This window comes from Aulonocara sp. 'chitande type north' Nkhata Bay, linkage group LG18, assembly GCF_057382095.1.
Source record: "Aulonocara sp. 'chitande type north' Nkhata Bay isolate Kocher_YH1m ecotype deep benthic linkage group LG18, A_spYH_male_GT1.1, whole genome shotgun sequence".
Taxonomy (NCBI): Eukaryota; Metazoa; Chordata; class Actinopteri; order Cichliformes; family Cichlidae; genus Aulonocara; species Aulonocara sp. 'chitande type north' Nkhata Bay.
In genome coordinates this window covers 30,302,079-30,328,337 of record NC_141361.1, presented here as the reverse complement: position 1 = coordinate 30,328,337, position 26,259 = coordinate 30,302,079, and the positions used below count along the sequence as shown (strand labels likewise).

The following is a 26,259-nucleotide window of genomic DNA, read 5'->3' as shown; positions in this document are numbered from 1 at the left end:
GCGAACATACAATTGAGCAACAAGGGCCGCAAATGCCAAACACGTCCACTGCTGGGCACTCTTGAAAAGGTAACCCACCACCAACCAACCTCCTATGTATGTTCACACACACATAGCAGAGAGGGGGGAAAAGGGGACTCCATTGTGTTTCAGAGCTTTTTAGATTTCGTTTGGAAAAAACCACTCAGGCTGAAAATTTCGTATTCTGATTTTCTTCCTCTCCACTTCTTCCACTTTTTCTTTCTGCTCCTTCAATAGATCCCACTCCCTCCCACTGCACAAAAGGGACGAGCAAGTTAAAAAGCAGGGACTTAACACTTTTTTCCATTTTTATCCTCTGTAGTCAGTGAAATTATGGACAGGTTTGTGACATTGTGTCTGCACAGCAGAGCCCCTAAATTTCCCCCCTTTTTCTTTGAGCGTTATTATCACTTTCTGCAGTTTCCATCAAAACCTTTTTTTCTAAGGCCTTTTCACAACCATATTTAGGTAATTTGTTGCGCTTGAACCCAACCTGACCCCCCAAGGGGGGTCTTTTCTGCATGGCCCTCTAATGCGTGGTTCCACCCCTCTGCACTTTTCTTCATTTCTTTGTTTCCCCCTCTCTTTACCCCTTTTCATGGGATGGAATCTATAGTATCATTGGGTGCATTCCATCACTGCCATCTGTGTTAGCCATGATGTCACCAGTGGGATGGATGGTGGATGGCTGGTTTGTATTGTCAACATATAGAAAGTACCGTATAAAGATTTAAAATATCACATATTTTAACATATCAGAGCAAAGATATAAAATGTCCCTTTTGACCTCTGACCGCTACCTGAAGGTCAACAGAATGATTTGAAGGTCAAAGTGATAATAATGCCATGTAGAGCTTTTTAAAACTATGTTTCTTTCTTCTTTTGTTTCTATTGACAACATATATTGATACAGCGAATGATATATGGGGACGCTAAATATCCCGTCACTTCAGCCCTCTGACCTCTTCAAGGTCAAATAAGGTCAAACCTTCATAAAATGTCTTTTACCTTAAAAACTATGTTTAAAATTCTAATGCCTTTTGTTTGGATTGGCAACATTAACGAAATGATAATGTATAGGAGGTATTCTGAATATCCCGTTATAGTTTGAATCCAAATATCATGTCACATCTGACCCTAAAATCTGTTACATCAATAAAGAAAGTATTGTTAAGAGAAAGAGTCTAGTCAGTCTGATATCCTGTAGTATAATAATAAATAAATAATAAATAAATGCTCAATTTACTCATATGCAGTTATTTACAAATCAATACCTATTATTCATTATCTGTTCATACATAATGTTGTGTAATTATCATCTGTCATGCTGCTGTTATCCGTTTTTTTGTTTGTTTGTTTTTTACTGCACAAAATACAATACTGTTCCCTTAAAAGTAAATGCTGAAGCACTCCGAGAAGATTGCGCTCTCGGAGTGCTTCTTGCTTAGTATCTGTATCAGGTTGTCCTAATGGCTCCCTGAAAAGTCTTAAATGGATACAAAATGCTGCACAGAGAGTACTAATGAGGACTAGAGAGAGGGAGAGAGACAGGTCCTTTTTCTCCCATACTTGCCTCTCTTATTGGCTCCCCGTTAAATCAAGAATTGACTTTAAAATCCTTCTCCTTGCATACAAAGTCCTGAATGAACAGCTCCCAGTTTAGCTTTAGGAGTCAGACACCATCTTTGCCTTAAGATTAGGCTTAATCAGTCCTTTTTGGTAAGGCTTTTTAGTTGAAGCTTGATCACTTGACCCTAAATCATCTCGAAGTTATACTGCAATAGGCTCTGAAGGAACATTCTCTTCTCCTGCACTTCCCTCTCATTCCTCCAAATATGTTCATCTTCCACTACTACATGTTATCAAACAGCAGATGAATCCTGTCTGAACCTGCTTGCTTGTGCTGGAGGTTTCTTCCTGTTAAAAGGGGGTTCTTCGTTCCCGTTGTCGTTAAGCGCTTGCTCATAGGGGACTGTCAAATCAATAGGGTTCTCTCTCTAATATTTTGCAGTATTAAATAGAGCAGTGAAACAGAACAAAAAGCAAATGAACAATACATTACAACAAGGCCAAAGCTTATTTTAAAGCATAATGAATAACAGGAGGGCTATTGTTGTCCCTCAAACCACAGGTGCTCATAGAAGGGTAGTCAAGGTGGCTTTAATCTCTAATGCTCTAATCTTCAAGTCATTTCTGAAAGATTTGTGTTGCTTATAGACTCAGAGTAGAATATGTAGTTGGTGTACAGTGTGCATACGCTTTTGCCATAAAGAAACATGTTTGCCTTTTTTGTTCGAGTGGCTGTCTTCGAAGACGTTTTTTTAGCGAGTGAAGATGTCACGTCTCTTCCTGGCCGTTTGCCGCTCTTCCTCTCTCGCCACATTTTAAGCGCGACAGTGACTTTTGCCACGTGAGGCCAACTTCACTCACATGTTTCGCACTTTCATCCCCAGCAATGGTCCCATATGTTTGTCAAAATGTGTATGTTGTGTGCTTTTTCCGGCCCGATTTGTTCCCGTGCCTTCTCTCCAATGAGCCCCGCGCTCCCCCGGGGTCCGAGCTAAAGCCTCACGCTATTTATACAGACCGAACAGCTGGGGCCCTCCCAGCCAAAGCAGAGAGATGAGGGGTCAGGGGGATGGGTGGAGAATTTATCATGGAAACTTCAGGTTAAACCAACCGTTGGAAATGTCTCTCTGTTCCCTCTTTCTTTTTCTTTTTTTTAACTCTCTCTTCCTTTCCTTCATTTGTGTTTCTCTCCTGGGTTCTCAGGTGCTGGCTAGGCCAGTTTGTGTTCAGGTCAGCTGGACGGCTGGACAAACATCACTCACTAATACCCTATTCCATTTCCCATCTCCCTTCTATGTTTTCTTTATCTCCCCGCTTGACTTTTGTTTTTTTTCTTTTTCTCCACAGCTGATGTTTTTGCCCCCCCCCCCCCAATTAAAGAGCTAGCTGTTTTGGACTGAATAAAAAAAGGTTGATTTTCCCTCCGACTGCGCTTCAACACATTTTGTCTTTTGTGGCGCCAGACAAAGCCAAAGTGCTGTTGCAAAACTGATCTTTTTGTGTTTTCCTCCTTTTATCCCTGCTCTGCGGCTCCTGCAGCGCTTGTCCTATTGTGAACCTCAACCCTGTGAAGTTCTCTCCCCACTGCTCTTCCGTGCACTTATGTCATCCCGTCTTCTCTCACAACCGCTCGGGCCTAAACGCTGTGTCAGATACTTGTCACATGATCCGCTCAGGAGGCAAGAGAAAGTCTGGGCTTATCGATGCTTCAGCTGGAGGTCTCTATCACAGTCAGACGTCCCATCACAGGCGTGCTGAGCTAATGAGAGGTGAAGAGATATTAACCTAATTGCTGTAAGGGACAGATATATAGATTGTGGAGGATGTAATAAGTCTTGACATGATGTTGGCTCCCTGTGAGATTAGCGGTTCAGTGCGAATGCATGTTGATCTGTGAATGCTAAAGGGCAAGGAGACATGCTGTCAGGCAGTGAAAAAGGTATTTATTCAGTTAGCTAAAGCCCAAATTGCCAGAAGCACATAGTTACACTGAGGGTTTTTTTGTTTATTAACCTCCTAAGACCCGAGCTCTTCCACGGCATGCATTTTTAATTTCTCTTTGATATTTGGGCATATTGGGGTCCGGTGAATGTAAAAACAAAGAATTACCAGATTTTTTTTTTTTTTTTTTTTAACCTTATTTTTGCTTTTTAAGAAAAATAAGAACCACATATGAGGATATTCTTTTAAAATTTTGATAGAACAGTAGCAGTATAATGCCTTCGAAACTGGATATCAGGCCCATGTAGAGCAAAATTGAGTATTTTGGTCTAAATAACCCAAAATGTGATGTCCACATATGTGGACGCCAAGTCCTAGGAGGTTAATGGATATAATGGAAAGATTACCTATATATTAGGATTGCAAACAGTACTTAGCTCCAGGGTACACTGGATGTGGGTTTGCGACCAAAAGTCTCCAGTGTGGTTTTGTTTCCTCGTTCAAGTGGCTTCAAAGGACACAGCGAAGGCTTCGGAAGTGGATCTTTGAGTCAGCACAGAGCCCTTTTTTTTTTTTTTCTTAAAAATTCACTTGATGGTCTGTGCTGTTTCTTTGTGTAACTTCCTGCTCTTCTCATCTCCTCTGTGCTGCTCGAAGCAGTGCAAGTCAAAAATAGACCTATACTTAGACTACATGGACTGGAGAGATCCTTCCAAAGCGTGCTCTGGTCTGTCTGGTAGACTCCCAAGCACTGGCTTTAGTAGGCACAGTAGCTGACCAATACAGTGCAAATAGTGAAGCTACACTTTGTGGCTGCAGATTAAAACTTACTCGAATGCACGTTTTAATATAAAAATGGCACAGTGTCAGGCTGGGCTAGTATGCTCCAGCTGACAGATGATGACTGTTCAAAGTCAAAGTGATGTTTATTGTCATCGCAAGTAAGTGCAAGTGGCATTATGCTCTCTATATATTATATATTCATTACAGAGAGGATGGAGGGATGTTGGGATTAACAAACAGGGTCCTGAGTGTACCTACAGTACTGCGCTAGGTATGAGTTCCATGTGCAGATATAAATTACACGAGCTATATAGCTACAATGTCCAATATGGTTAGAATAGTGCTTTATTTATTGAATGTTTGCCTTCATCAGGGTGCACTGTTGTGTGTGTTTGTTCTCAAACTCACTAGTTTAGTATTAAGATTGCACCACTGTATGAGTTCAGCCACTGATCACCAACTGTGTTTGCTTGACCTTGCATTTGGAGTTTGCTCTTTTTCTCTTGTTCTTTTCATCCCTTTTGTTGTGTACCACAGTTTTGGTTGAGTCAACTCAGTTCAAAGTAGATACGTTGCACAAGTTGTGCGTTTGTTTGAGTTGACGATGTAGATGAACCAGGAAATTTTTAGAAAAAAAATAACTTGATATCAGAACTTGTGGAGATATTTTTAAAATAACAGAAGACATTTCTTGATTGCATTATAAATATAAATATTGTATGCAAGACAGACACTTATCCATCCTGTTAGCACTGGATGGAGGTCAAGGAAAAAGCAGCCGCCTGCATAGATATAGTGACAGTGCCATTACACCTATCGGCATCGCCTTTAGAGGAAACTCGTGTCAACTCACCTGAGTGAAAGAACATTTTGTGTGACTGTGCAGTTTAGTAACTTTTAGCTGAATATCAATTGTGTTGACTGGCCTTTAGGATTACAAAGCTTTTTTTTTTTCAACCAACAAAAGAAAGGCATGAGTTATCTGTCATGATTATGCAGTGATATTTGAGTTTATTTGTCAGTGCAGATAAGAGGGCTTTCAAAAAGGAGAGACGAGCATGACTGCCGAGATGAAATGGAAAGCAAAATCAAATGGAAAGCGATTATTTCTGTCTTCACACTAGTGTTTTCATGTCCAAGTGGTGCATTTTTCTCACTTTCCTCCATCACGTGCCCTCCACTGTCAAAGCAACTTTCTCCTTTATACTTGGGAGATTATCAGAACTCTGTCATTACAAAAGTCAAAGTTTAACATACACAACATTACCACAGTAACCATAACTGTTAGACTACACTAAATGGTCTTTGTCAAATTTGATCTTCTGAAATAAAAAAAAATAAAAAAGATTTTCCATAAGAAATAATGTTACATAAAAATTAGGTGAACTTTTCAAGCTATGAATTGGTGTTATTGATTAATATTAGGATTAAACATATGGCCAGACTTACTGAACAGGACCCAAAATGCAGACTCCAAGGAACAGGGAACAAAACTTGAATGTTAACAAAAGGTGAGCCGTTTAATATGGCTGGTAGAAAAGGTACAAACAAAGGGCAAGGCAAACTGAAGCAAAATTAACACAAACCTAAACTGGGGAATCTAAACAAACAATAAGAAAAACCTAGACAAGAAACTTGGAAGCATGGCATGGACAACAGACGACCTGACAATCACACACTGAAAACAGAGGACTTAAATACACAGGAGGTGATTAGGGGAAGTGGAGACACATGAGGAAACAGCTGACTAGGATAAACATAATGATGCACAGGCAAGAGTAAAACTAACCGCATGAGCACAGAACACAAGACCCCTTTTCAAAATAAAACGGGAAACATGCAGACTTAGACACGACAACCAGAACTTGACAACGTAAGACACAGACATGAAACGCATGAAGAGCAGGGGAGATTTAACATGGTTGGAAACGGAGGGGGAAATAATAAGAACTAGAAACACTTAGGCATGATAATACAAACTTGATAACATAAGACACGCAGCATGAAACACGAAGGGTGAGGGGAAGCTTAAATACAGGGGAAGAAAACACAAGGAGTCTAATAACCAAATGAACTTAGATAACCTAATGAACAAAATAAACTCAAACTTAAAACGCTGGGTCAAAAGACCCAGGACCATGACAGAACAGGGCAAAATAGCATGTGGGTGCAATCCCCAAATAACGCCCATCAGTGCTTAGAGTTTCACAGCTACAAGAGAAGGAAAGGTTTGACAGGAGCATCAAGCCTGATTGTGATTAAGTGGAACTGCCTATTTGAACATAATCCTGAGTATACAGTGGGGCAAAAAAGTATTTAGTCAGCCACCGATTGTGCAAGTTCCCCCACCTAAAATGATGACAGAGGTCAGTAATTTGCACCAGAGGTACACTTCAACTGTGAGAGACAGAATGTGAAAAAAAAAATCCATGAATTCACATCGTAGGATTTGTAAAGAATTTATTCGTAAATCAGGGTGGAAAATAAGTATTTGGTCAATAACAAAAATACAACTCAATACTTTGTAACATAACCTTTGTTGGCAATAACAGAGGTCAAACGTTTACTATAGGTCTTTACCAGGTTTGCACACACAGTAGCTGGTATTTTGGCCCATTCCTCCATGCAGATCTTCTCGAGAGCAGTGATGTTTTGGGGCTGTCGCCGAGCAACACGGACTTTCAACTCCCGCCACAGATTTTCTATGGGGTTGAGGTCTGGAGACTGGCCAGGCCACTCCAGGACTTTCAAATGCTTCTTACGGAGACACTCCTTTGTTGCCCGGGCAGTTTGTTTTGGATCATTGTCATGTTGGAAGACCCAGCCTCGTTTCATCTTCAAAGTTCTCACTGATGGAAGGAGGTTTTGGCTCAAAATCTCACGATACATGGCCCCATTCATTCTGTCCTTAACACGGATCAGTCGTCCTGTCCCCTTGGCAGAAAAACAGCCCCATAGCATGATGTTTCCACCCCCATGCTTCACAGTAGGTATGGTGTTCTTGGGATGCAACTCAGTATTCTTCTTCCTCCAAACACGACGAGTTGAGTTTATACCAAAAAGTTCTACTTTGGGTTCATCTGACCACATGACATTCTCCCAATCCTCTGCTGTATCATCCATGTGCTCTCTGGCAAACTTCAGACGGGCCTGGACATGCACTGGCTTCAGCAGCGGAACACGTCTGGCACTGCGGGATTTGATTCCCTGCCGTTGTAGTGTGTTACTGATGGTGACCTTTGTTACGTTGGTCCCAGCTCTCTGCAGGTCATTCACCAGGTCCCCCCGTGTGGTTCTGGGATCTTTGCTCACCGTTCTCATGATCATTTTGACCCCACGGGATGAGATCTTGCGTGGAGCCCCAGATCGAGGGAGATTATCAGTGGTCTTGTATGTCTTCCATTTTCTGATGATTGCTCCCACAGTTGATTTTTTTTCACACCAAGCTGCTTGCCTATTGTAGATTCACTCTTCCCAGTCTGGTGCAGGTCTACAATACTTTTCCTGGTGTCCTTCGAAAGCTCTTTGGTCTTGGCCATGGCAGAGTTTGGAGTCTGACTGTTTGAGGCTGTGGACAGGTGTCTTTTATACAGATGAGTTCAAACAGGTGCCATTCATACAGGTAACAGAAAAGCTTCTTACAGAAGACATTACAGGTCTGTGAGAGCCAGAGATTTTCCTTGTTTGAGGTGACCAAATACTTATTTTCCACCCTGATTTACGAATAAATTCTTTACAAATCCTACCATGTGAATTCATGGATTTTTTTTCACATTCTGTCTCTCACAGTTGAAGTGTACCTCTGGTACAAATTACTGACCTCTGTCATCATTTTAAGTGGGGGAACTTGCACAATCGGTGGCTGACTAAATACTTTTTTGCCCCACTGTAGGGTGTGTAATACCAGAGGCATTGTACTAGCTAAGTAGTTTTTTCCTGATATGTGATTAGTTTAACAAGTGGCCAATGTAAACCAAAGTTCTCCTGCTGTTCCAACTTATAAGCTTTCATCTCCCAACCCGGTTGGATGCTACAGCTGCAGGACATAAAATATCTTCTATTACTAATCTTCTATTAAGTCTAACTGGAAATGGGATCCATTTAATAGCTAACTGATATTTCTTTCAAAACATTAACATATGTCTTGCTATATGGATATTTTGAGCAAACCTTAATAGTGGGAAATAGTATGAGCAAATCAGTGAGCTGGTAGATGAAGGGTAGCAGATTCTGCCAATGGGCAGACCTTAAGATAATAACATTAATACTTTTTACCATATGATTATAACATGTGGACAGATAAAAACAGCTGAATGCTTGAGGGCATGGTCATAAACCCAAATCCATGTGCAACAGTTTGTACATGTACAATACTTTACATCTTCTATAGCATCCTCTTATAGTATATTCTACAGTACTGTCTTATGTCATTGCCAGCTGCCAACTATTAAGAACAATGTGTAAACAACCAATGCTGATAAGTCACACACCACACACGCATGCCATCTCAAGCCCACATTCTTCTTTCTTTTAACCTAAAATGAATCAAATAATGCATTAAATTAATGATTCATTTGTAAAATGTTCCCCCACTTCTCTTTGTGTGGCCCAAAGTCAACCTGCTTTCTTATTAGAGTTGGATGTGCTTAAAATAACACAGCAAGCACATTTTAGTACCTGCTTTACAAAGTCTGCTTAGTAAGCCTCCTAAAGAAACGTAAGACCCAGGGTACATTAATCTTCAAATTACTGCATATTGTTTAATTGAGATTCGGTGTGAAGCCATGTTTGGCTGAGCTGGAGCTTTAAAGTAATTCCTCTATTTCCATTGTTTGCTTTAAACATTTAATGGCAGAGTCCAGGATCAGTGTCTGTGTTAAAGCATTAGACTTACCTGTAATAGAAGCTGGCATGTGTTTGGAAGCTAAATAGACAGCCTTGAGGAAAAAAGGAGATCCATTCTGACCTTATCAGTGTTCTGCTGCCTGCCCTCTTCATTATTTGACTTTCGGCTTTTGGCCGTTGATGTTTCCTTGCTTATATTTGAAAGCTACTAGAATCCATGCCAGTGGTTTCCAGCCAGACTTCTCTTAAGTTTGAATGAATTAATCTACTAGGTCTCAGGCAGGGGAGCTATTTTCATTTAGTTTTTTTGGCAACTGCTTCCATCTGGAGTTAAAGTATGATGTTTTTGCTTCTTCTCCCTCTGTTGGCATTACAGGGTTTATTCTCTATGATCTGCACTGAGATATCTGTTTGCGCAAAGAAAGATATCCTCTCTTTGGACTTGTTGCAATCGAAGCAAGCAAACAGAGAAATTAAATGTGCAGTTTAACAAGTTGGCATTATTTTCAGATGCAGCATCTGTGCTTCTCCAATTAGAGTTAAATGACCTAACATAATGGGGCAATTAGTTAATGAAACAAGGACCCCCTCCCCTCCACAAACTGCAGCTACAGCCACAACAAACAATTGTTTTGAGATCTGTTTGACCCACCAGATTCATACTGGGTTTTCTTTCACTGATTACCCCGACACTTACTGCCTGCATGATTTATGTGTAGTTAAGTGTCAGTATGCGTGTGGGTGGGTGCACTTGTGAAGCTTTTCATTTTCTTTGACTTAATCTGAGGCCAACAGACTCTCTGGAGGCAAAGCTAGTAAGAAGTGGCTGGATCCCTGTGGAGGAACTAATGATTGGCCGTAGTTTTGGCCTCAAATGCGTGCTTGAATACCCAGTACGCTCATATGCACATGCACACATCCATATTGTTACAATAGGTTGTTATATCCCTTAAATAGCCCCATAAAAGATACTAAGATTCACTCCAGTAATCTCATATTTCACAATTTCAAAAAATTTGCTTTCACAAAAATGGTCTCTGACATACATTGACACAAAGCACTGGCTCAAACACCAAAATACGCAGACACATGCACATGCACACACTGAAACTTTTGCCTTGGAAAAACCAGCCGCCATTGCCTGCTCCACTAGTATTTGCCGTCATAAAAAAACCTCTTTGCATAAAAGCAGTGAGGCATTATCTATGCAAATGTGACTCTTACAACTAGAAGTGCATTCTACATGTTGCACAAAGCCAAACTGATACCACACTGTAGAGCAGTCCCACTGTAGGTGCCTCAGATGCAGAACTGTGATTATATATCAGATTTTTCCCCAGTGGTCGGACCACCCCAGCAGCAAAGGAGTGGGTCGCACTGACAGGCTGTATTGTGCTTTAATTATATGTTTCCCAGCTCGTCTGGATAGCTGCTGCAAAGAAAGCCGGAGCCTTTGTATTCATTAACATGAGAAATAATTGCATTTCGAGAATGTAGAGATTGCACTGAGCAGGCTTCCTGAGCTGGTGCTGTCTTCGCCCTGTGAATAATCACAGATAGTGATGTTATCTAATATGTCTCTTACAACTTTAAGTCTGACCTGTACAAAGACTTAATGCGTTTTATAAATTTCTATCTAGTGTTGGGGTAGCTACTGTGAATCTATGCACACTCATTAGCCATGGAAGTGGTTACAAAAGTAGCAAGTTGCTCTACAAGGTGCTAAAAAGTGCCGTAAATAGCAAACTAGGAGCAACCTCTGGGCTGAAACATGAAAATAACAACCACGGCTAGATGCTAGCAAGCTAGCTAATTTCAAACATTTCAGAGCATTTTAATAGAATTTATGAGAGTGTAGCAAAGATTTGTGTAGTAGAATTGATTCAAGAAGTCTGAGTGAAGTCCTAGAATTTTCTTTGCCTTTTACTGTCACATATTACCAGGTATCGGTCTCTGTGCGCTACATCGTTACAATTTACCGATTTAAGTTGCTAAACAAGTATGCTAGCACAAGCTGAGAACATAGCATTCCACCATATTCTCTAAATAAAGTCAGTTATAAAATAACAATGAAAAATGTGAAAACTACAGAGTCAATTTCTACTGCTACTATTGCTAATACTTCCTCTCAGCACACTGAGTAGGGCAGGTTTATGCTAATGACTCTTTTATCGCCTTCGTTCTTTTTATTCCAGGGGAGATTCAAATGCTGTGAACTGATAGATGAATGACTAGCATCCTGTCTGCAGTGCTTGTCATGTGTTAAATATAACTTGAGGGCTTCCACTCAAGTGGTGTTGGTCTACTATTGCCCACGGCTATCAAACACCCATTAGGCTGGGGGCCAGTTGCCTGTCAGCTGTTGACATAACTTCACATTTTGATGTTAAACCACATCCGGAGGTTGAACTGATGCTGAGTGACTTATTTAAAGACACCGTCTTATTCTCCCGCATGAGTGATGTTTTCTTCGACCTCTCAATCACGCCCCCATTTTGGATGCACTTTTATCCCCCCCCATTTCTGCTTCCTCTTTTTGTTGTGGGTAGCCATTAGCCATATGGTGCAACAATGCGCGCATCAAAACAGAGGCTTAGGAGGGAAGCGCTTAAAATTGAAAGGGTGTTACTCTGTGAACATGTTGCGGAAGAAGAGGAGGAGGAGGGCTTTGGCTTGGCCAGCCTCTCGGTGTGACCTGGTGGGTTTGGGGGGGCTGGAGGCTGGGTGGGCATTGGCAGTGTCAGGGTGTAGAGACGGACGAGGATTTGGAAGAGTCAAGTACTGCTGAAAGGGAAGTTGTTGGTGGTCTGCAGAGTTGCAGCAGCTGCCTCTGAAAACAAACGGAAGAAATAAGGGAGACAGAGAGAAAGGGTTGGCAGGGTGGGGGGGGTGGGGGTCCGGTGGAAGCCGTGTGGGCTCTTCACTTGTGGGCTCCTCACTTTTTTTTTTTTTTTTTTTTTTTTTCCTTTTTTTGTTTCCTGGCTTTAATCTGTTCGGAGAAAGAGAGAGGGAGTGCTTGGCCAAAGCCAATGGGACCTCCACGGGTCCCCCCCCTTTCCAACTTTACTCCGGCCAGCTAAACTAGAAGTTCGACACCCCCCTGTCCTTTCCACCATCACCAACACCATGGGTCCTCCTCTCTCCCACTTACTTGCTCTGTATTCAGCCTAGGTGCTGGAGTGACAACGAGCCATTCATTGTGGAGGTAGAGGGAAAAGACTGTGGATCTCTCCTGTGCGTGGTTTTTTTTGGGTTTTTTTGGGTTTTTTTCTGGGGAGGTGATGGTGGGAGATGAGGGGGGGGGGGCAGTGGATGGCGGAGGAGAAGGTGGGAGGGGGCATATTCCTGAAATGGTGAAGTACGACAGAAAAAGGAGGAGGCGGGGAGTGAGAGAAAGTAAAACAGTTAGAGGAGAAAGAAAGGGAGGGGTGAATTAAAGTAAGAGCGCAAAACGAGGGAGGAAGGGAGAGCGGGGTGGATGGAGGGGAGGCAGAGCTGGACTCACAGTGGGAAGGTGGGGGGGGAGGGAGAAGGGAGAGAGAGTGGGCTACCATGCCGAATGAGCAAGAGAGGCGGAGAGGAAGCGGAGCTCCATCAGATGAAATGAGGTGAAAGTAATTCAGGCATTAATCAAGCCAGGGCAAAAGGGAGGGTATACTGTGTTTCCCCCCCCCTTTTCGCTGCGGAACTGAAAGCCAAGGTGTGAATGAAGGAGCCCACAGTGGCCAGCAGAGAAGCACCACTGGGTCACAGCATCAAATCATGTCCGAGTCGAACACCATTGCTGCTTCCACTGCGGACCAGGTCAGTTCAAGTTATCGTTGTTTTTTTCTGGGTTTTTTTTTTTTTTTTAATTTCTTCTTTTTTTTCTTCTGTTTTAAAAATTTTGTAACAGAAGCGGGCACGCGGATGTTTCTTCTCTATCAGGTGCACCTGACGCTTAAGCGGAAGGAGACCGCTAGGAATACAAAAGCTGAATCCCCCCCCAAAAAAAAAGAAATCACAGGTTCAGGTCAGATGTATATTATCTTTAGATCCTAATTCGGAAGTAGTTAGAGGGAGTTTCTAAGAGCAACCGAGTGAGTGTGTGTTTCTTGGACTATCAAAGCAACGATTGTTTTGCCCGGAGCTGCCTGGACAACGGTACAGGGTCCTGAAAGAATTGAATTCATCAAGACGAGCTATTGTCTGCGCCGCCTTATTTTTCGGTGATCATTCAGGGGGTCTGTGACGACTCAATACCCCCCGCACCACGTGAGGAGGGGGACGCAGCTCTTTAAAAACCCGACCACGTGTGGCAGCCCTGAAAAGTTTTATAAGTAATTGCAGTGGGAAGTCCGGGCTAGCGCTGTGAGAGATGGGGTTGGTAAGGAAGTGGGCTGGTCCGCCGTGTGTGTGAAAGAGAGTGACAGAGTGGAAAAGCAGTAGCGTCCAGAAAGGGACGATATTTATACCCCCCAGCCCCCAGCAGCCCCCCTTTCCTCCTTCGAAAGCGCCTTTAATTGCACACTTTGGCACATACATCCTTTGCTCCGCTTCCTTTTATTAACTCTCGGCTGACTTTGAAACACTTTGAAACAATTAAATCCTCGGATCTGCTTAAGATAAGATATACAGTTATTTCTTACAGCAGGTAGAGACAAAAAGACGGGGAAAAAAAAGATGTGTGTGTTTTGTTTTGGGTTTTTTTTTTTTTTTTTTTGTGTGTGCATGTGTGTGAGCGTTTGACCTTGCTGCTGGCTTGTGTTGTTCGCCAAGTCCTTGTCTCCTGTTTCCGATTGCTGCTGTCAAGGCTGACTCAGCCTGCTGTAGCTGTGCAGGCAAATACACACGCTGAAAAAAACACATACAGACTCACACCTGCGGGCATATGCACACAAATGTTTCAAGTTATATGTGTTCTCATTCAAACAGGTACTTAAATTACTCACGTACACATCCACGAAAAAGGAAAAATCCTGGAGTGTAAGGTTTTGGATCAGAATTCTGAAGAAATCTGGACCGTCACAGTGTGTATGTGTATGCAGGTGGAGGCTACTTGGGTGGATGTGTGTGTTTGCTTGTTCTTACTGTGAACAATTCCCTGAAGTGGCATTCACAACTGACAGCAGTCCACATGCTAATCCGCTGATTCTGGACAGTTTAGGTTTGGTAGCACAAGCGCCACATTTCTCCCAAAGCTTTGACTGACAGGACTTACTGGATCTTTCAGGACTTCCAAAGTAGGGTTGCCTGTGCATATAAATGCAGATTTCACTCCATTGCCCGTCGAAGTTAAATGCTGGCATCATTACCCGTGGAGTGCGAACTGAACTCTTAGAGTTCTAATTTGTGCATGTTTGCAGATCTGCCTGCTCACATTTGAAGAGAATTATAATTATTCATTCAGTTTTGATGGCAGACTCACTGTCATATTTTTTTTTCTTTTTGAATAGAGTTTGCAGATGCTGCTTTTTGTCTGCAATAAAAGCTGAGGAGACGTGGTTTGAGTGTTGACTGAAAAAAAAATGAAACAAAAAAACAACAACCGTGACCTCATAGAAGCCCCCCCAAAATGAATAAAATACAAGTATGGTATCTGTTCATTGGAGCAAATGTGTTTGGGGTTTTTTCATTCTTTTTTTAATCAGCAATTAACAAGCCTACGAATGAAAAAAACCTGTTTGAATGTGATGTTCAGTATTTTATCTTGTATAAGGTAACGTCTGAAATGGACGATTAAATTTTAAAAGACGAACAAAAGCCTGTTAATGGTGGTTTATTAACAGTGTTCAGGAGATCGATTTTTTTTTTTTTTTTTGCAAAGGCAGCCTCCACCACCAAAGTTGTGGTGCTTTCTTGAGCTGTCTGCATGTGCAAAACGGCAGCGATAGCTCAGTGCTCACACAATGACCATGTCATTGTGGATATATCCACCAAAATGTTCATTAAAACCCATTCAGAGATGGTGCTACACATGTTACAAGCTATTTCGCACACTGACTTGGTGACCATTCCCTCACCTGAACCCTGTATTTGGGAAGGCAGGTGTTGGAGCGCTAACATTCCCGCATTTCACCATAAATTGTGGGGTATTTGTAGTTCCTGTGAAGATTATGCATGTATGTAACTTTTTAAATCATTATTATAGCCTGAGGCTTATTAAAATATATGCAATATGTACAACCTGAGGTTGTGTTACCAGCTTGTAAATGCTTGTCATGCTATAAGTGTTAATTATATAGTGCTCAAAAAATTGAAGGAAGGTTTGAACCATGAGCAGGTTTTGCTTTCATTTTGGGTGTGATTTTGAATTCGGCCCTCAAAGGGTTGATGATTTGTTTTCAACACTGTCTCCTTTTGTATGTCAGTAAAGATTTTCAATTTGAAATTTTTATTCACGAAGTTCTGATGCGTGATTAAGTCATTTTTTAATTTCTTGAGCTGTGTGTGTGTGTGTGTGTGTGTGTGTGTGTGTGTGTGTGAGAGAGAGAGAGAGAGAGAGAGAGAGAGTAGTTGGCTTTTTAATATAAATTATGTGTCAGTTTTCTACTAGTCATTGCTTTTTTTTCCCCTAGAGGTGAAGGATATAATCAGGAGGTTTGAGGGAAATCTCTGTGCCGGTACTGTCTGAGCTGCTTACTGTGGAAAGATTCAAGTGCTGGCTGAGCTGATAAAGTTCATGAGACAGACAGACAGACAGACAGACAGACAGACAGACAGACAGAGACACACACACACACACACAGTGTGACACGATCAGAATATGAAACAAATAACATCTGCTAAATTTGGCAAAGGCATCTGTGGATTGTGTTACAGACATATTTACTGAAGTTTGCATGTTAACTAGGTAATCTCAACAGGTACTCGTAGGTAACTATGTAATCCAACCGTCCTCTCACCTCTGTCCAATCTGAGAGGAGAAGAGTAAGTAGTGCATCCCAGAGATTATATTCATCTTTGCTATAGTTTGTTATTCTGACCTGTTGTCAGTCATGTTGAAGGGCAGTGACTCGATGAATGAATCATGTGATGTGACATCCACCCACTCTAACACTAATTATGTGGTAAAGACAGAACAGGGCATTTCTGACACAGGAGAGAAAAGAGTGATGCACCGTGGGCATGACACCAGTGAGATCATACATAACAGTAAATGGTTTAACCAACTGCAATCCCCTACTCAGTGGCCTTTAAGAGCATCGGTATGAGAAGAACTGAGCTGCTCTTACATGTGTACAAACAGTAAAGTGGAACAATAGGCTGGCAAAGTATTTTAGTTAACTTAAAGGTTATAGCTTTTGTTTTAAAAAGGAAAAAAAATAATACTCCTTTTAATTTAAAGTTACATTTTTAAAAAATGGGTTACATGAGCTTTATTTGAATATTTGATTTCAAACCTAACATTCATCCAACGGCACCATTGATTTTATTTGGCTTTCCTTTTTTCTTTTTTTCTTTTTTTTTGTCCAGGTGCCTTTTAGTCAAATTCGTGACTGAAACCAGTGTCGTTGGATTTCCTCACTTCCAGACAGTCTGCATGTAGGAAAAAAAAAAGAGTTCTGTTCTGGCACAGCCCTTGCCATTTTCCTTATCGTTATCACAGTCTTCAAATACTTCTCCATTTTCTAAAATCATCCAATATCCTGTCTCAAAAGTAGCGTGGCTGCCCAGCTTCGATCAAAACTGTGCTCCTTCATTTCCGCTGTCATTACACGGGTCACGTCCTTCCTCATAGACTATTGTCCCAACACGGCAAGTACGATCTACCGCTGAGGTCTTGTGTGATTTCAAGGCACGCTTGACTAATAATTGCAATAATAAGAAGTTCAGATGGATCTGGTAATTGCTAAGTGAGTGCTTGTGATTGGTCTTGACACACATCCTAGTGAAAGAAGAGATGAGATAGATCAGAAACTATTTCCATATCCCGAAAATGGCTCTGAGTGCTCTGTCATAGCTTTGACTTCATATTGTTTTGAGAAAGTGATTCAGCCTGTCGTTACTTTAGCAATCAATATTTTATATATATATATATATATATATATATATATATATATATATATATATATATATATATATATATATATATATATATATATATATATATATATATATATATATATATATATATATATATATATATATATGCGTGCTAATCAAGTAAATTTCATCTGATAAATTCTGTCAAATTTACCATTTTACATTAGACTTGTATAGCAAAGTTGCATGTAATCACATTACTCAAAGGCAACTTTTTTTGAGGCTTTTGAGTCTCTTAACTTTTTTTGTTTCAGATTTTCATAACTCAGAGTGCATTTATAGCTTCAACAGCTGACCCAGATTGTTGCTTTGCAGATTTTCACACAGTGCTTTGACAAGAAGCGCTGTTGTGCAGAAAAGTTCTTCCACTGTGGAGGCATTCATCCAGCGCTGCTGCACTCCAACACCGACCTTTTCTGTTTATGTCTGCCTTCACGGGCGTACGTCGACATATTTAGCCTGTCTGCCCTGCAGGCGGTCACGGTTTTAGTGCCAGTTGATGTTCTAAAACAACCCTTTTAGCTTAAACATCACAAACGGATTTTTTTTTTTTTTTTTTTTTGGCCACAGTATTGGAAAAATAAACATTATCAGGAATTAAGAACCATATTGGAATGGAATCAACTGTGAAACATCTTTGGATGTCACATATAATGTTATGGTTGCTGCTAATACAGTTCAGTACATTACATCTAGCGTAGGAAGCCAGCAGGGGCCCACACATGAACACACACACACACACAGAAAGAGAAACTCTGCCCATCTGGGGGCAGGTGTTGCAGTTTATGGAGCGTAAGTGCAAAGTAGCCGTGTTCAATCACCGCACCAAGGCTTAGCGAGTAAGGGAACAGACACATGTGGAAGCGAGAAACGAGAGAGGCTGAAACAAATTTTAAAAAAATGTATGTGTGTGAGTGAGTGTGCGTGTGCCCCTTGTCCATCTCCCTGTGGTGGCTCTAACCTTCGGTCTCATTCTGACTTCACTAAGTTGGGCTTCCGGGCTCACAGCTGCTTTGCAGAAGCACAGCCTCATACTGCATCACACACAGCAAACTGATGATACATGCATGGTTCAACAGAAGAATAGAAGAATTAATGATGGATAGTAAGTGATTGGCTTGCTAAAAGGAGAGCTGTGTAACTGATGGGAGGGATAGAGAACTGTGGGGAATTGTTATTGCTCAGCTGTTTTAACGTGCAAGTCCAGTTTTCATGCTGAGATATATAAATTCACACAATAGATTCATTTTTTGTTTGTTTCTTTGCTTAAAAATGAAATGCTTTTTTTTTTTAAATTTGATTTGATTTGATTTGATATGATATGATATACCTTTATTAGTCCCACAAGGGGAAATTTTATAAGGCTGCCGACCTATTGCACGCAATGGCGGCGCCATCTTACCCTCCGGCCATACATACATTACACAAAACATCACATGGGGAAGACAGGTCCGAGAGGTATAACAATGGAAAATGCACCACATTAATTTACTACAAGTTTGTGCTTTGACTTCAATTTGACTCATGAATGTAAAATTTAGTGTAATAGCTTCTCCTTAGTGTTTAGTGCCACAGAGTTTCAAAGTTTGTATAGCGGCAACCTTCGGTCCTCCTTTGCCGCTTCTGCAGAACGTAAAGTTTCTGACTCGTGCTCTTGTTAAGTCGCTTGGATGCCTTCCGGTAGCAAAAAACGAGGCGAAGGAAAAAAGGGGCAAAACATTTATTTTCCATACAAATCGAAAGGTACAAAACAAATGCCTCTGGTGGGAGCTCCGTTTATATTCCCTTTATGTTACAACAAAAAATAACATTAAAACGGCGACGGTCAGAAAACTGTTGCTCCATGTCCTGCTTCCTTACCTAACCTTTTACCCCCCCCCCCCCCCCCCCCCCCCCCCCCGCATGCGGGCCAAAGCACACCCCCTTTACGACATCTATCAACACTTTACAACAACAACAACTGACTAACAAAGCAGGATTAATTTATGGAGCACAGCCTATTATATTATAACATAAAATGATCAAGATTATAATAGAAACTTAAAGATCATGACAAATACTTAAATATGGCATGATGTAACTGAGCAAAATATTGGCCTGGACTTGGCTCCAACAGTTTGTGACCAGACTTTGGGGGGATCATAACTTTCCTTAGCAGGAAAGCAGTATTTGATATTTGATAGCTAAAGTCAAATCCTTCTTTTTCTTTGGTAATCTTGGGATGGGATGATCCATGCTTTTATCACAGCCATACTGGATTATTGCAGTTCTTTATTCAGTGGAGTGGGTAAAGCACTACTATATCAATTACAGTTAGTCCACAATGTTGCTGCTACTATGGCTCCTGAGTGGTACAAAGAAAAATATGTTCATATTACACCAACTCTGGCATAGTTCCAGTGGATACCTCTGCAGTTAAGGACCCAGTTTTCATATCCTTTAGTTCACTTATAAATGCTAAGAATCTGTCAGAGATGTTACATATTGTTGCACCCTGTTGAATGCTTAGGTCAGCTGGTCAGCAGTTGTTAATAGTTCCAAGCATCAGACTGGCCTCTACTGCCGGTCAGTCCTTTGCAGTCACAGCTCTGTAATTCTTCCCCTCCACATCAGGTTGTCTGATGTTACTTCCAATGTGAACCTAGGTTAACACTCACTGATTACTCACAGCATTTTTTCCATTTCCCATAGGGCTGCCACAGGAAAAGCCTCCATATATTTGATTTAGCACAGATTTTTACACCGGATTCCTTTCCTGACGCCACTAGGTTCATCTGTCTCTGGGGCAACACTAGCTTGTTCGCCCCTGATTCTACAGCTAAATACTTTGTCCCTCCATGCAAACTCCTGTGGTACAAATTATATGGCAATTTTGGAATTTCTTTTGAAAATTTGTTGAAAAAGGGGGAAAATAACATTTCTTTCTTATGTACCTTACTTAATATGCACAAGGCTCAAACATTACAAGATGTATTTGCAATGATTTGTGTGTCATAAAACCCAAAGTTTTGCTCACAGAAGCCAAACCGCTGAAATAAGAAACTCTGGGAAGACTTTTTCTAGAATGTGTTTCACATGCCAGAGATACCTAAAATGACAGGGTTTGGGCTTGAGGCAAAAGGAAAGGTGGAAGCAGGCTTTGACCTAGGGGGCCGGACCATAAGGTAGCTTAAACACAGATCATTTTGTTGTAGTTATTATCTTATTATCTAATTCTATCTCTAAAAGTGGTCAGGTTTTTTTCCCTCCTGCTTTGTGAAAACTTGTCGACGTCATGCCATGTCGTAGACATACTGTCAGTTCAAGGGATCTTTTATTATCATCCTTAAAGTTGTTATAAATAGTATTGATGGATAGATGAAAGGGGCTCAAATGTGAAAATGCACTCTTGACCATTTTTAATAAAGGGTAGGGAGCAAAATGTGTGTATAGGTGGGTCAGTTAGCCCTGCTCAAGTTAGCCCTGCTAGAGTTACCATCTTCTTCCAAAAACACCCTATTCAGGAATGTTGGGGTCATGGCAAGGGTGAAAAAGCCTGAAGCTTTTAATGTCACTGGTCAGCACCTTTCAACCTGGGGGTTTTAGCCATTGGGATTGACATAAATCTTTTTTTGTCCTATGGTAGCATTGATATTTATCGTTGGCCTTTGATTTTAGGCCAAAAAAAATAGAGACTGAATCTAAAAGATGTTTGTGGGGTTTTTGTACCTTTTGTGTTTGAATTCATTGATTTTGACTAATTATCATTATATTGGTCCACATGGTCACATTTTCAGGAAGCCATAGAAGCCCTTGACCTTGGACTGTACAACACTGTGGTGACCACTGATTTATTCAGGTTCATGCAAGTTTTTAATACAAACTGGAATTAACTGGATCATTGTGGGGAAAATCTGCCTTTTTTGGTTAAAGTCAGTCTCAGGCTAATCAGGTACTACCGTTAATTTTGTCATTCTGGGGAATTAGGATGGAAGCTCCTTTTCATCTCGACTGCTGTGATAATTAGTTAACAGTGACGGATGCTTTTACAGTCTGTCAGGCTGAGAATCAGACTTATGCAGCGCTTTTACTGCTTCACATGCAGCTGATTAACAAATGCTCTCTAAAATACCACACAGGCAACATGGTAGAGTTATAAGTTTGTATTTATTTAGCATTTGCTGCCAGCATCTCTGTCCAGGACAATCTTTGTTATGTTAAGAAATTGGACGTCCAGTTTAATGTGTCCATATATCAAGTATATTTGCCACATATGTGATGCAACATCCTAGGACTTTTTACAGTTTAGCTTGGTCTTATTTTTTTAATTTTGAAAGGCATTTGTTTTGATGTCTCACTGTGGGATGTGCCTCCCTACGTATTCCTCATAAGCATTTATTTCTTTCCCACAGTCCTGATTGGCTGGTTATTACAACAACTACCGTATGTTGGGCAGAATCACCCATCCTTAAGTTGCACTATTCAATAGCCGTTAGTCAAACGGCTCTATAATTCATTTGAGATAAGATTACAGTTATCTGTAAATTCATCCAGATGCCTCCTTATTTATTAGTCATTTCTAAAGTAATTAAGAATCATAGCCTTTCCACCAAAGTGACCAACAAAAAACACTCCAACATTAGTTACCCTCTTCTGTGTTGCATCAATTTGGGTTGTCCAGACAGTCATTCTTCTTTCTTCAAAATAACTTACAAAACAGCAAGTCGGTGGCTGCAGGAGTTGCAGCGCATATTTAATTCCTATTCAGACCACATGTGCTTCCATTCTCAGCTGGTGCAACTCTTCCCTCCATAGACTAAAACAATAAAACAATATCTTTTGGATAACAGCTGAAGAACAATGTTTCAATTTTCTCTGTAGGTATAATTACGCCCTTACTAAAGTTAAATGTCAGTGTGACAACTTTATATTCCAAATCACACTGTAGTGGTGCCTTTTTCTTTGTTAATGGTTAGGCTGTAATGTTGCTATAGGGATTTTTACAAATGTATCTATCTAAATGCATCTAAATATATAAATTCTCAGTATATTGACATACATTTTTTTGGCAACTTTTTACAAAACTGAGTGAAAAAGTTCATTATTAAAGTAAAAGTATAAAGCATCAGATTAAGCAATGCTTCAGACTACTGAACCCCTACTACCCCCCCCCCCCCCCCCCCCCGAATGTTCAGCACAAAGTTACGCCGATGAGGGAACACATAAATGGGGAGGTGGAGGTTATGATATTTCATAACGTCGTACTCATACTTAAAGAGAAGTGAAAAAGAATAATGAAGGACTTGTTACTGTTTTTTTGGGAGGGGGATTTGTCTGGGTATTTGACTCAGAGCTGATCAGGAACAACTAATAAAGGAAGTACATAGACTTAAAGAAAGTCCCAATCAGGAGTAATAATCAGGAGACAATACTGTCAGACCTGCTGAATCAACAAATCACATAAACAGACGAAGTGGAAGTAGTCTAAAGATTCACAAAAGGCAACACATCATGCCAGGATCTAAAGAGACTTGAGAACAAATAAGAAATAAAGTCATCAGCATCTATCAGTCTAGAAAGGGTTAAAAAGCCATTTCTAAACCAAACCATTACCCATAAATGGAGAAAACCTGGAACAGTGGTGAATCTTATGAGTGGCCTACACAATTACTGTGAAAGTGACTCCTGACTCATCCAGGAGGTCATAAAGAACCCAGAACAACATCTAAAGAACTCAAGTTATTGGCAGTGTTTATAATTCAATAATAAGACAGAGATTGGGGGAAAAAATGGCATCAATGGCTGAGATGATTTAAAAAAAAAAAAACAAAAAAAAAACCACGAACCCTAATGCTGACCAAAAAGAACACAAAGGCTCATCTCACGTTTGTCAAACCTGTATTTTATATTTACACAAGTTATATTTGTCTAACATTAAAATTTGTTCAACGATCTGAAACATGCAAGTGTGAGAAAATGTGCAAAAAAAAAAGAAGAAGAAAAGAAATCAGAACTAAATTATGTATTTACTGCAAAAGCCCACATTGTTCAGCAGTGGAAGGTGCATTGCTGTAACCTACATGCTTCACATTTACATTACGTTGCATTGCAACTTGCAGAAAGAAGAGCAAGTTTCAAGCAAAACTCTGAAATGGGCTGAGGAGAAAAGGCTGATGAGGCTTATTCATCAGCTTTGTCATGGATTTGTAGGAAGCAAAAACCAGGGGAGAAAAGAGCTGATGATGGGGCTTGTTGAGGCAGCATGTTCACCGTGTTAGCAAGGAAACACAGGAGGGTTTGGGGCTGATAATGCTTGTTGAGGCTGCATAAGTGTGTGCGTGTGTGATTTTGTCCATGCACACTCTTGTTGAAGCAGCACACTTGCTGTGCTGTTCGAGGATTGAGGGCGACTCTATTGAGATAATGCTTGTTAATTCTGCCTCAAGTGAAGAGGGCCAAAGCAATGATGGAAAACAAGAGCAAATAAGAGAGACGGAACAAGATTGGCCCCGGCATTTTGATGAGCGTTTGCTTTTGAAAAGGAGGAAGAAAAGCAGATAAATGTCAGCGATGCATCCATCAGTGATGGCACAAAATGATAAGTCGCCAAAAATCAACTAAATATGTCAGAAATAAATTTTGATTTGCTTAACAGGAAATTCAAGTGGCATAAAATGTTGACTAGGAATAACTGACCCCCTTTTTTCCATTAGCTTTCTACTTTTAAAATCTCTTTGCTTTATTTGAATTTTAGGTTAATCTAGAAGAACAATACATGGATCTTCTATTGTGGCTGTTTAAAAACTGTCTTTAAATGTAGTCTACAGTATATCAAACAGTACAACCCTAAGCAAATGTATGGCAGGTATCACCAATGTCACAAATAACTCTACTTCAGGTGACTCAACAGGGTTACGAAGCCCTAAACCATCATCTGTGAATTTTCAACTGACCAAATGTTGTTTAGTGAACTCTGTAAAGAAATAAGCCCATCATAAACTCTCAAAATCCAAAGGTATTCAAATTTAAATCAAAGAAATATAAGATAAGTGTAGCCATGTGTGAATTTTCACTGTTTGGGAATCATTTCAGCAACGCAAGCCAAAAACAATACTGCCCTGCAGCCCAAGTTGTAGTAAACACTCCGACTTGAACACACTGTTTACTCACACTACTGGCATCACTGGATGCCATGTCTGTGCTCTTGCATAAGGATGTGTGTCCCTACATGTGTGTGTGGGTGCGTGTGGGGGTGTATGGGGGCGAGATGGATGCAGGTGAACAGCTTGCAAGGGCCAACAGTTCCGCAGGCCAGTCTCGCGCATCACTTGACAGCCATGCCCGATGAAGTCCTATGCACAAATGAACTTGTTAAGCAAATGAGTGAACAAGCAAGGGAGGGGTGTGGGTATGGGTGAAGGGTAGCGGCAGGAGTGTGTAGGTGCACATGGCTACAGCAGCCCCTGCTAGACTTGCCTTCCTGTCTGCGCATATCACCCCTCTTTTCCTTTTCCCTTTCTGTCATTCTATCCTCTCAGAGAGCTCTCGCTATGCGACTCTATTTCAGTCTGCCTCTTCCCATCTCTCTCCTTCACTCAGCTCATGTAATACTATTGTTTTATTAGAGAACAGCCTATTTCTGATTTGGATTGGGAGATTATCCTCACAATGTCTTGACAAGGTACTGTCATCCCATATTCACAAATAATGGACCGTAAAACAGACTGTCTCAACAGATCAGGGCTTTGCGTGAGATGGTAATGGTCACGCAAAATTTTCATGGTATTTACATGCATCGGCATGTGGCTGAGATACACAAACAGGGCTGAAAATGTGGAGACAGTCGGAGAGTTGGTGTTTATTTCCGTCCTCCTTCCTGAAATAAAACTCTCTGATCACATCACCTGTACTGACTACATACATGTGTAATATTAATGTGCGGCACATAAATGAAAATATAAAGGTCCACTAGCATTCACTTTTAGAAACTCGTGCAGTCAGTCATAATGACAGTGCACTAACCTTTGTGCTGACCACACCCATCTTCCTTGCCCCTTCTTAGACCCAGCCCCCACCATACTTATAAAGATGTCAACACATCTAGCCCCCCCTCACCTTCCTTGTCCCCCAGGGAAGCCATTTGGGGATTCCAGCATGGTAAGTTTAGTTCTATAAGTATCACAGAGGTAGAGAAGTTGGCCATTCACAAGAACGTTGGGAGCGTTTGAGGGGCTCATGCTGCTTTTCCAAGTTCCCCCACCATGAAAACGTATCTCAAGGTAAGGAGGTGAATGACATAGTCCGGATGTTTAAACGTGGAGGTCCTTTTCAGTTTTCAATGAGCTACGCATGTGAGTTGTTTAATACAAGAGTGGCTAATCAATTTGAGCTTTAGGGTAAACAGTTGAAATAATGTAAGGGTAAAATAGGTTCCCAAAAAGATTATTTTTAGTAATATCCAGGTTTTACTTTTATAGACTAAACACTGCTTTTTGTTAGAGTTTGTGCTTTTGAGTACAGATTAGATTAGATTAGATAGAACTTTATTAATCCCTCGGGTGGGTTCCTCTGGGAAATTCGATTTCCAAAAAAGCACAGCACCGACAGAAGTTACAGAGTTACAGAATATTATATTATATATATATATATATATATATATATATATATATATATATATATATATATATATATATATATATATATATATATATATATATATATATATATATACATATATATATATATATATATATATACATACACAGAGACAATATAAATAAAATATACGAAGGGGATAAATAGGAATAAAAAATAAAAAATACAAGTGAATTGCACATTTCAAGTATTGAGTCTATTGCACTGTTGACTATTTACAAAAGTATTGCACAAAAGGTATTGCACAGTGAGGTGAAGAGGCACTACAGCTTAGTTGTTCCCCCCTCCTTTGTCCTCCTGTTTCCCCTCCCTCTCCCCTCCAGAGAGGAGTTAAACAGTTTGATGGCGTGTGGGACAAAGGAGTTTTTAAGTCTGTTAGTTCTTGTCTTTGGGAGAAGCAGCCAAGCTTCCAAGCTTCTCCCAAAGCCACTGAGTACAGAT

General features: G+C 40.7%; 1 protein-coding gene across 3 annotated transcripts in view; it reads left to right on the top strand.

The window, feature by feature from the left end:
• Positions 1–26,259, top strand: part of slc6a9 (solute carrier family 6 member 9) — an 84,987-nt gene that overhangs the window by 20,952 nt on the left and 37,776 nt on the right. Inside the window, exon 1 of one of the 3 annotated variants that reach the window (XM_086270491.1) lies at positions 12,695–12,963. The exons of the other annotated variants lie outside the window; for them this stretch is intronic. Within the exon in view, the coding sequence (XP_086126617.1) occupies positions 12,922–12,963 (42 nt within the window). The 5' untranslated portion in view covers positions 12,695–12,921. Of the gene's footprint in view, positions 1–12,694; positions 12,964–26,259 lie in introns of those variants that run through there. 3 annotated transcript variants of the gene reach the window in all.